Source organism: Mytilus californianus, unplaced genomic scaffold (assembly GCF_021869535.1).
Source record: "Mytilus californianus isolate M0D057914Y unplaced genomic scaffold, xbMytCali1.0.p SCAF_7, whole genome shotgun sequence".
NCBI lineage: Eukaryota > Metazoa > Mollusca > Bivalvia > Mytilida > Mytilidae > Mytilus > Mytilus californianus.
In genome coordinates this window covers 80,410,533-80,422,331 of record NW_026262723.1, presented here as the reverse complement: position 1 = coordinate 80,422,331, position 11,799 = coordinate 80,410,533, and the positions used below count along the sequence as shown (strand labels likewise).

The 11,799-nt window shown below is 31.2% G+C and overlaps 1 protein-coding gene across 4 annotated transcripts; it reads left to right on the top strand.

Annotated features, from left to right (window-relative positions):
- The first annotated feature begins 148 nt into the window (after window positions 1–148).
- On the top strand, window positions 149–9,269 carry LOC127708843 (transmembrane protein 180-like). 4 transcript variants are annotated; one of them, XR_007985408.1, is made up of 6 exons: window positions 149–464; window positions 4,552–4,619; window positions 5,383–5,444; window positions 6,827–6,981; window positions 7,267–7,350; window positions 8,681–9,269. XR_007985408.1 is itself a non-coding variant. In XM_052213993.1 (5 exons), the coding sequence occupies exons 2-5, from the start codon at window positions 4,560–4,562 to the stop codon at window positions 8,943–8,945; spliced, it is 1,389 nt and encodes a 462-aa protein (XP_052069953.1). In that variant the 5' UTR covers window positions 149–464; window positions 4,552–4,559; the 3' UTR covers window positions 8,946–9,269. The 4 variants fall into 4 exon arrangements, 2 of the variants coding, with proteins under 2 accessions (XP_052069953.1, XP_052069952.1); XR_007985407.1 differs by having other exon boundaries at window positions 149–550; XM_052213993.1 differs by having other exon boundaries at window positions 4,552–5,444.
- The last annotated feature ends 2,530 nt before the right edge of the window (window positions 9,270–11,799 follow it).

Sequence of the window (11,799 nt, the reverse complement as noted above, 5' to 3'; positions counted from 1 at the left end):
GCTTTTATTCTTTTCGAAAGTTACTGACCTTTGTATAATCAATATCTTCCTTGGCACACATTAAAAAGTTACTTTTGGAAGGCGATAATTATTTGCTATTTGTTTTATTCACATAGTATATGTCTTCAATAATAAGTTTTGACTAGGAAGTGGATGGATGGAGATAGAAAATATTATTAAAATCGATACCAGGTTTGTGAAGCATAAAAAGACGTGCCGAATTAGAACATCCTATGGCTAAGACGATAGTGGACTGAATGTCACCAATGTGGCCTTGAAATAATATTTTAAAAGGGGGAACGGTGACATGGTTTATGAATTGGTATATTTTTTATAGAAGTTAAGTTATTCATCTGTAACGATACACATGGTAACATGAAATTAATGATTAATGTGTATGTCTATAATAAACCAGGATACGAGCCAATGCATTTGTATTTGTATTAACACGGATATGCTCCCAGGTAACATTTTTCCTAAATAAGTATAATATGATGTTCAAATGATATTTGGTGTGGAAGTATATATGTCTGATCTTTTAACTATATAGGTTTGTATGATTTCTTTCTTCATCTGTCACTTAAATGTATAAAATAGTCATGCAACCGTAAACTTATCATCCTTCTGATATGCACACAATTTTCCTTGACGAGAAGAAAAAAATCAAAAATACCAGATTTATGATTATGTACGCCAGGCGCGCGATTCTTCTACCAGAGACAAATTATACAATTATAATATGTCTCTGCTTCTACACAAGACTCTTCAGTGGCCTTTAAATTAAATCCGGTTGGAAGCACAAAACAATAATCGAATTTGACGTTCATTGAAAATCAAATGTTGCAAAATGTTGTGCCAACTGCTATCTTCATTACTCATGATCCATGTAAATAGATCATTTCTGTTTAAATTAACTAAACTGGGGTATTTTTTTATATAATCAGTCGTATCTCTTCTGAGGTTATTGTAAAGAGGGCATTCCAGAAGAAAGTGCATTTCATTTTCAATAGAATTTGAATTACAATATAAACATATCCTCTCATGTCGAGGTAATATTTCATATTTACCACATACATTGATAAAACGTTCATGTCTGCCAGTTTCTTTTCTTAAATAGTGATTGCTGAGTCTGTATCATTTTTTTGTTAACAAATGTTTTTGGGGGTGCTTTAAATCTAAATAATTTTCATAGTCAAATGACCTCTTGAATGAGAAATAAGTGTCCAATTTGCCTTGATTCTGTAAATAAAAATCTCGCATTTTCTCCCAATCATTTTAAAAATTTAATTTGAGCTGTTTTTTCATTAAATTTTAAATTTATTTTTGCCTAAATTTTTACATATATTTAGGTCAATACCCAATTTTTCACTGTAGAAAATGATATTAGAGAGCCATTAATTATTGGAGATAGTTTGAGCTTTACTCTCAATCATTTTTAACTCAGCATAAGCACTTTTCAATAAATCAGATTTGGAATTCTCTAGTCTATGCCAATACATAAACATATGTGTTAGCAAATTTATATAAAGAGGATATCTACCCAGTTCAGACAGGACTGCTACGTTTGTGCACATCTTTGTAACACCAATAATATACTTGCAAAATTTTAAATTTAGCTTCTCAAACTCCCAATCTTTAAATATGTCATAAAGGGATAATTTTTCCTTTTAGGAGTAATGTTAATAACACCCCAATTTTCAAAACCATACGATACAATTGGCTGTATACAATGATCAAATAAATGCAAAAGAGTTTTTATAGGAGGATTTGATGATTTCAAATCTTTATACAGTTTAAACTGGCCTTTTGACCTTTTTGGAATAATTGTTTCCTGGCTTCATTAAAGTTTCCAGTATTTTGGATGACTATGCCAAGATATTTGTATTGTTTAACACATTCGATAGAATCATTTCCTATCTTGAAATCTTCATTAAGGAGTCTACCACTCCTATTGAATATAATGATCTTTGTTTTCTTCACATTTATTTCCATACACCAATCTTTGCAGAATGTGCACAAAGTATCAAGTCTCTTCTGAAGCCCTTCTTTTGAGTCAGATATTAATACAAGATCATCAGCGTATAGTAGACATGGTATCTTTTCGTTATCTAAATTGACATTATCTTAATTGTTTGACAATATATCTGGCAAATCATTAATAAAAAAATCAGTTATTTTGTATAACAAGAATATGCCCTGCCATATCGTATCAATCACCATACACTTAAACATTGGTTAAATCGAATCATTGTGTCCCAGTTATGAGTTTGCCATTACGGTCATTTTCAAGAGAGAGAATAAGAAGACATAGATCCGAAGCAGATCTCAATGTCACTGTAATATATATTTGGGATATATAAGACGCAAGTATTCACTTTAATAGAATTGAGAACGGAAACGGGGAATGTGTCAAGCCAAAGAGCACAAAACAGCGCAAAGCCACCAATGGGTCTTCAAAACAGCGAGAAAATCCCGCACCCGGAGGCGGGCTTCAGCTGGCCCCTAAACTAGAATATTATATAGTGAAATAAAATCATCAATATACTATGCAGTGCATCAGAATTTCTGAAAGAGAAATAAAGGAATTTAACTCGATGTTGTTTTTTACTTATTCTGCGTAAAGTTCTTAATTTGAACCCAGGTTCATATGAACAAAGAACGAATTTTCCATCAGAGACACACTATATATATGTTACAGTTAATTTGTATAATTAGGGATTATGTATAATCCCTGAAATTACATAACCTCTTGTAACTTTAGTGATTATATATTATCACTAAAATGTTCAGGAATTAGGCATACTCACCAGAAAAAATGTCAGGGATTATACATAATAACTGGAATGAAGAGACAATGCATATATTTAAAGTTGAATAATTTATCTACGATCGTATTTAAACACCTTTAGAAACATAAATATTAAAATCTTCAGCACAAGATTTTAATACAAATCATGGTATCTACTATGATGGTCTGTATGGGGGTCCCTCATTTATTTATTTTTATTTTTTTTACATAATTTTTCTCTAATCTTTATTCATTTTGCCCATTATTCTCTATTCTGTATATTTTACCAACCAGTTGTTCTCTGTTCTAATTATTGTTTGTCTAATTTCTTTATTTGTTTAGTCCTTTATTTTGCACTTTTTGCCCATTATTCTGTAAATCCCATCCAGACTACTACTTTTGAACATTTGCTCTGCTTTTCTCTTTTTTAAACAAAAATGTAGCTGAAAAAAAACTTAGTCTTCACATACTAGTATTGAATCTGATTTTACTGCACATTGAAGGGAACTTAAGTGTCCATCAGAAACATCTGAAGGTGCTAAAAGGTCAATCAGACATCTCGAATTGATTCCTTGTGTATTATCTGAGCAAAATTTCATGTTTCGTAGCCAGGCATTATCTTTTTCAGTCCTTTTATGAACGATGGTCATTATATTTTTGGGTTCTCCTTTTGAATTTCCACGATCAAAATGCGGAATCGGTATCATAACATTACAGACAATGTTGGTCGCCTCCAAAATTGTGTTTAATCTGCAAATTACATGATTTGTGCATTTATGTTGGTATTATAAAGTTCAATTTAAAAAAAAAAATGATTATCAGTTAATGTGGCTAAACCCAGTTAAATAGAATATCACTGGAAAAACTGTTCACTTTAATAAGATTTGATAAATGGACAAGGAATGAAAACTGTCCACTTAAACCAGAAAGGTGTACATTTTGTAATACATATGATTTATTTGTATGTATTTGATTTATTTATATCAAATTAAGAATCTTAAAAAGTGTATTATTGATAATCCCTGAAATCATTTACGGGAACTTGTAAAATAGTTCTTAAAATTTTCAGTGATTTTGTATAATCAATGGTCATTTTCAGGGATTTTATATAATCACCAATGATTTAAGTAAATATGCAAAATCCCTGAAAAATCACTGTAACATCTATAGATTGAGTTGAAACATTAGTACTGACATTGACGATGTAAGTTGTTGACCTTTATATAGTATGTGTCGCTTTTACATATGTCTACATCTCCTTATGCTCATGCAGCTGTCATGTATGTGACAATATAAAACAAAATATAGATAGAGTTATCGGGGGAATTCTACAGTCTAGCCTTGAAAGGAGTATGGACTATTATGCACTATTCAATTATAACTTTTGTAGGTAAACGTTATATCTTATTGACAGGCACATGTCAAAATATTAATTATTCAATAATAACTTTTAGGATGTTTAAGGTAAACACTTTTCTTATTGACTTGCACATTAAGAATCAAATTTTTTGGTCGGTAATATTTCTTGTGTTTTTCTCTCTTTTAATTGTTTGATTTGATAATGTACTGAAAATGTATCTAGAGTGTGCAGTTTTTAAGAACGAGAAATGAGAGTGAAGAATACTAGTATAAACAAAGCACAGCTGTACTACATTTATGTAAAAAAAAATAAAATTACTTATGATAAAAGAAGGCAAGAAACGATCTAATTTCGGCATTAAAAACAGATTATAAAGATGGACAATTTTACTGATTTTTTCTAGGTTCATAAATGACAGTCAACAAGCAGGGACTCGTCGCTTATTGTGCTTCTGGTATAGCATTTCGGATGGTTAGCACAGCCTACAGTTTCTATTATGTCAAAGTGTTTATGAATCTGTATCACATCGAGGCATATTGGTTTCAAATGGCACAACTAGTATATCTAATATGGAATGTCTTAAACGATCCTTTATTTGCTTATATTCAAGACAGCACAAGATTGAGAATTACAAAAACAAGACGAGAAAGTATTTTGTATTGTGGACCTCTATTAGTAACATCATTTATTATACCTTGGTTTCAATGGGGAGACAATTCATGGGTTGTAGGACTACATCTAATTGTAAGTCTCGTTGCTTGGGACACAGTATGTTCATTTATGGCACTTACAATGTCTGCATTGTTTGTAGAACTTTCTGACAAAACAGAGGACAGAATAGTACTGACGAAATATTATCATACTGCTTGTATACTAGGCACGCCAACGGTTTTATTACTAGAGTTTACATCGGATAGTCTTAGTAACTTCAAAACTTTTCAAACAACTACAGTACTGATAGCAGTGTGTTCTGGTTTATTATTTCTTTATGCAGGAATAAATATTTTTAGTCCCTATGATCTGAAAACAATTACAAGGACTAATTCAGACACAGATCAAAGTAATCAAATAAATAACAATATTTCAGTAGAAAATGAATCTTATTGCAAACAAGTTTGCCAGTATTTATCAGATATTAACTTTATTGCTTTTGCTGTCACCTTCTTCTTTCACGTTTTTCATAAATTTTTTGTAATTAATTTCCTCGGCATAGTTTGTGATCACTTAATTCCAGATGATATATTCCCGAAAGATGCCAGAAAGATTTTTTATGGTGGAATCCCTTTTATATCTGCAGTAAGTTGTATATTGTTTTTTTTTTTTGTTGTGTCGGCGACATTGTAGCTGTATGATTTTGACATTTGTACTTGAAACAAATAAGTGTAATATTATGAATAGAATGACAAGTTGCTAAAAATTCTAATATAATTATGTCCAAGAAGCTATATGATTATAGTATTTGTACATGATGTGAAAGGTGATGAAAACTTTGAACAAGTTGATTTAAGAAACACTGATTTTATTGATTTTTTTTTTGTATTAAGATTATATTTCGCCATAACCTAAACAAATCTGGATATCATATGTCTGCTTATTTCCTTGCATGACTTATAGACATAGCCATATTCGTAAATGTACCACAAAATAAAAAAATACAATTATGCATTTTTCCAATCTTTGATTCAATCAATCTTGTTGTAATTGCATATTGACACAGCATAAATGTTAATTATCGAAATCAAGAAAAGAACCTGTGCTGGGGCCTTTTTCAGCTTGCAATTAAGCGTGAGCTTTTATTCTGTGTTGAATGTTCATTTAGACTTTGAAATGCTTGAAATGTTTGAAATTATAACAGTTTCAGCAATATAAGCGTTGTTTCTTTGCTTTTATGTATTGCTCAGGTTCTTGTAAGTAGCTTGTGTGTCATGAATTAATATGCCACATCTCCTCATGTTTCTTCTAATAAACATCGTTTGTATTGCGGTTATAATAACAGTCACCAATTAATATTCAATATATTTATTACAACCACTGGGTCGATGCCACTGCTGTTGGGGATATCACCAGCCCAGTAGTCAGCACCTCAGTGTTGACATGCGTTATCATTGATATGGTCATAATTATAAATTAACTGTTTACAAAACTTTGTTTTTTTTACGAAATACTTAGGGTTTTCTACCCCAGGAATAGATTACCTTAGCTGTATTTTGCAAAACCTCTCGGAATTTTGGGACCTCAATGCTCTTTTCACTTCGTACTTTATTTGGCCCTTTTAACTTTTTTGATTCGAGCGTCACTGATGAGTCTTTTGTAGACGAAACGCTCGTCTTGCGTACACAATTTTAATCCTGGTATCTATGATGAATTTATTTACAAGTGTTATTTTCTCCACAAAAGTGTAAATAATTACTACACACGGAACAGATAATGTTTATCCGTAAAAGAAAACTAAAATCATCGTTTATAATAGAATGTTGTATTTCCGTTGAAATCGAATATTGTGTAGCTATATTTTGTCTTTCGACCACATTTTTCTAATTCAGTCGGTGTAGACCTCGAGGTGTAGACATATTTCAATCTCTTATAAAACATATACATATACATGTGTGTTTAATATGACATTCTAACTGATTTGAGCGCCATTGATGAGTGTATATGTATATTATTCTTTGACATAGATATGTGTGATATGTGGAGCTTCGTTTGCGACGAGATACTCTTACTATTCAGTGGTCAAATCAGTGTATGGATGCATGGTACTAGCAGGAATAATTATGCTGTATATTGGAAAAGGACATACTTGGTGTCTAATCATATTCCTGATGCTGGATAGGTAAAAATATTAATACAGTGTTGGAAGTTAATTTATCTTTTAGTATATGTGTTACTTTAAGAACATTTTCATTTAAAAAACAAAAAATAAAATGAAATACAAAGATAGATTTATCAATCAATTTTCAAATATACCAAAGAACATTCACAAATCAGCAACCTATACACAGTAGAAACATTTCAAAAACATTAAGATGCGAATTTTCAATTGTCCGATGTATGAAGATATTTATACGAGTAACATGAATGTATTATTTTGTTTCATGTTTTTTTCTTCTTCTTTTAGTTGTGCAATAAGTGTTGTTTACGCTTTCTTTGGTATGGCACAAGCAGATCTAGCCGATATTAACAAAACTAAATATAAGCGAGTGTAAGTATTTCAGGTTTATTATTATCAATATGTACTTTATTTCAATAGTATTTCTTTGCAATGATCAAGCATTATGATTGGACAAAAGTTATTACAACTTATATTATTATAATAAGTCCTCTCCTTACAAAGACAATACACATGTATGATGACAGCAAAACATTAATATAATCAAGCATTAGTTATCGAAAGCAGAGAAAGGTGTCACGAATTGATACAACAGAAAAAAAGAAAGATAAGGGAAAAAGAACAACAAACTACAGGACAGAAAAGATACATGGAATTGTTTGAGCACTTCGCTGCAAAGATCTGCGCCATATGCATCTAACAGTATGATAAAGGCCGTTTGAGAAAACAATCTTGAAACAATATACGTACCATCATATAAAGAACTTTTGATAATTTGACTACTGTTATTATCATTCTTCATAATACTTTGCGCGTGCCTGTCTCTCTATTTATATTTATATCTATCATATTTATACTGTGTCAGAGGACCATCGGTAGTCATCTGAGGTCATCTCGATGGTTAATTAGATGACATCAAGTCCTGAAATTGGGACAGAATGCTAGTACTTTATTTATTCTATTTCATGCATTGTCTATTATTTCCTTTGGAACCTTTGCGATTCTGATAAATATATTGATATGTCATAAATCAAATTAAAGTGTTTGGCAGCTAATGTCCCTTTACTCAAGCTACTACACTGAGAACCTTACCTTCCCAGATATTTCAAAAGAATAACGATATATCGAAAATAAAAACATAGTTAAAGAGTCGATTGATGATGTCCGAGTTGAGACTTTTTCTGTAATACCCACAGATAAGAAATGCATGCAATTAAAGGGCTGTACTTCAAGGAGACAACAACCAAACAAACAGTTTTCAACAATAAGCAGGAGTCTATACAATATGTCAAGCTCTAAGTCGTGCCGAGTCTATAACTTTTAGGAATTTTAACACTTTTGATATGTCTAGCTATCTAATATAAGTGCATGGTAAAATTGATAGAAATACATTACAAGATGAAAATAATAAATGTTAGATTAAAATATAGTAGAGATTAAAAAAGAGATCATCGTCTGTGGTCGTTTTTGTTTCATGTTAATGTCTTTTGTCTGTTTAGGACTTTGGTGTTGATGACAGGGTTTTGCTGTTTTATTTCCAACCTTTATAGACTCGGGCCGATTCAAAGTTTGACACATTAAATAGACACTTGTCTATTTTTTAATACCCTCTACGAATCTTAAACTGACTTATTTGTGTGTGTTGGTTTTTTGGCAACAATTTTTTTTATCTTCATGTAAATAACTTATCTGTATATTTCAGAAGACCTTTATCTTCCATGGTATTTGGAACCAGTTCATTGATAGCAAGGCCAGCGATCTCCTTGTCTCCAATGTTTGTAGCAGCTATTTTAGATACATATGGATATAGTCAGCTGAAAGGGACAGAATCTTCACTTGAACTTAAACATGCGATGTTTATGTTAGTGTGCTGTTATCCAATTATAATAGGATCGATACAATTTGTATCATGGTCCTTTTTTAAAATCCCATGTAAATCAGAAAATACTATTCTAATTGAGACTTAGATTACCTGTGTTCGTATGCCTTTAGCTGTAAGAAGTGTCAATCCTTATGTACTATTTTGAGGTTTCTTTCATGCCATGCTCATTTTACCAACAGTACTAAGCATAATATAAACGAGGTGTAAAATGCTGCCAAATATAATACCTACTCAAGTTAAAATGAGCATAGAACATGGTATGATAGAATTATTTCGATTCTAATATGAAAATTTATAAATTTTATACTTCGAAGCACGTTCGAAAGGCAGCCATTTTGATTTGATCAAGCCAAAACGTTGTAAAAAAAAACTAACCGTTTCAAGATTAAAAAAGAACAAGAACAATTAATACAGTAAGAATGATTTTATTTAATTTCCTAACATAAAACATCAACACAAACGTCCATTTTAATCTCTGGCGTTGTTCAAGATGCAAGTAACGTTGCAATTTTTATTGTGACGTCATTCACGTGCACCTATGGCAAGTCAAAACTATGTTTAAACCATTTTTTCGAAAAAATTACACACTGAGAATTAAAAAAAATCACACTGAGATTTAAAAACCTAAAATAACACACTGAGAAATCGAAATTACACACTGAGATTTTAAAATTACACACTGAGATTTAAAAAAATGAAAAACACACACTGAGAATTGAAAATTACACACTGAGATTTTAAAAAGACACACTGAGATGAAATAAATTGAAAAACACACACTGAGAATTGTTAATTACACAATGAGATTTCAAAAATACACACTGAGATTAATATGCAAATTACTATTGAATATTCATGAGATGAATAATTCAACAGATTAATATCTTGGTCTCCCGAACTCTTGTCATTATAATGAAATGCGGTTCCTACAACCAACATTCGTTATAAATTTTAAGACTTAACAACTTTTCATATTCATAACTTTGTTGCCTATAATTCAGATTATTACTAACAGAATATCGGGATTTTTTGCTTAAAACTGTTGAAGCATGGTCCCTTTTCAAAAGTCTTTCAACTGTTACCCTGATTTCGCAAGGTAATCATTTATATTTTTGTTACGTATATATGCTATAATAGGCACTTGGGAAGAAAATTCACTGCATTGTTTGTATTTTTGCAGATTGTTCCAATGTTTTCTTATGATTTTAATCAGGAACATATATATTAACTTTAACTTTGTTAGATATACTGTTCCCAGTTTTAATAAAGTTTTTCACCATTTGGTTATATTTTGTAATGAGAGTAAGTGGGTATTTTTCTTGTTCTATTGGTCTTAAATAACGTAGTTTTTCTATACGTTGTATTTTTAATGTTTTTTTAAAACATTTAGCGCCAAATTGAAGGACTAACGAGCTCTGTCCCCTAGTTGTTTTAAGCTTGTAATAGATTCAGATTAAGTATGCTAATTAGATATATGCGCATAAAAAGTGCCCACAAATCTCAGTGTGTAATTTTAAATTCTCATTTTGTAATTTCAAATTCTCAGTGTGTGTTTTTCATATTACTTCATCTCAGTGTGTCTTTTTGAAATCTCATTGTGTAATTTTCAATTCTCAGTGTGTAATTTTCAATTCTCAGTGTGTAATTTTCAATTCTCAGTGTGTGTTTTTCATTTTTTGTAATTTCAGTGCGTTTTTATGAAACCTCAGTGTGTTTTTTTTTATTTCTCAGTGTGTTAATTTTTCGAAAAATGGTTTAAACATAGTTTTGACGAGAACGGCTTGCCATATGCACCCATGTTCTTTATTGGAATATTAAAATATAGCTTTGTTTGCAAAGCGAAAGACCGTCCAAATAGAATGGGTTATTTCAACCTTTGTTAATCTTGGTTGGGGTTTGTATTCTTTAATATTAGTATCTATTTGGTTTTATTTTGTAAAGGACGGGGTGAGGAGTGGGGTTGACGTTGAAGTATGGTGATGATATGTTAACTGGTTTACAAATGTTCTTTCTTTTATTAAATTTTTTGATATTAATAATGAAAGATGTGTTCGTCAACCTCTACGTCATTGGTATGTGAAGTATTTCAGATTTTTCAACACACAGTGACTTTATTTAAAATTATTCATGAAACGAATGCTGAAGATAGACGGTTACTGTATCACTAGTGGAGATAGCTCGGCTGACCCTATCTAGATTTTGGTGGCATTGTCAGTTTATCTCGACCTTTGCGTTTTGAATATCCCCTTGGTTTCTTCCGCCTCTTGTTTTCTATTGCCCGACAATCAGATCTTAAATTTTTGTCGAAGGAATATTTATTTGTTTTAATCAGAACAGAATACATTGATAATACAAATGTATTCAATGTAAGAAGGATACCAAAGGGACATTCAAACTCACGAATCGAAAATAAACTGATAACGCCATGGCTAAAAAAGAAAAAGACAAACAAACAACAGTACACAAAACAACATAGATATGAATGAAAGGCAACTGGAGTATTTTTCGTAAATTGTTCATTCGAAAGTCAGCTCGGACGATGTAAGCAGGTTAAATGTCAAATATGACAATAAGGAGATGTAGCGTCGGTATATGTCAGTAAGACATCTAGAGTTCAACATTTGAGCTGCGTCGGATAGAAATCGACCTTATGGAAATGAATATCAATACATTCGGTAACCTATTTCAGTTTGAAAAAATATCTACTGAAAGTCTGTAACTGTTTAAAATCGAGTTGTTATAAGAATAAGAACCTTACAAAACAGACCAGATTCATCTTTTATTTCGCATTTGAATGTTCCAAAATCAACCAAAGTTGTATACACGTACATGTATACGTGCACTTGCATAAGGTCGATTTCTATCCGACGCAGCTCATTTGACAAATGGCTCTCCATAATATGTCAAATACTAAATCTACCGGGTCTAAAAAGTTATGG

Excerpts from the sequence above, each read along its gene's own strand:
- LOC127708843 (XM_052213993.1), top strand. The coding sequence starts at position 4,560 with ATGACAGTCAACAAGCAGGGACTCGTCGCTTATTGTGCTTCTGGTATA. Across the intron at positions 5,445-6,826 it reads GAATCCCTTTTATATCTGCA|ATATGTGTGATATGTGGAGC; the intron begins GTAAGTTGTATA and ends TCTTTGACATAG. Across the intron at positions 7,351-8,680 it reads AAAACTAAATATAAGCGAGT|AAGACCTTTATCTTCCATGG; the intron begins GTAAGTATTTCA and ends TGTATATTTCAG.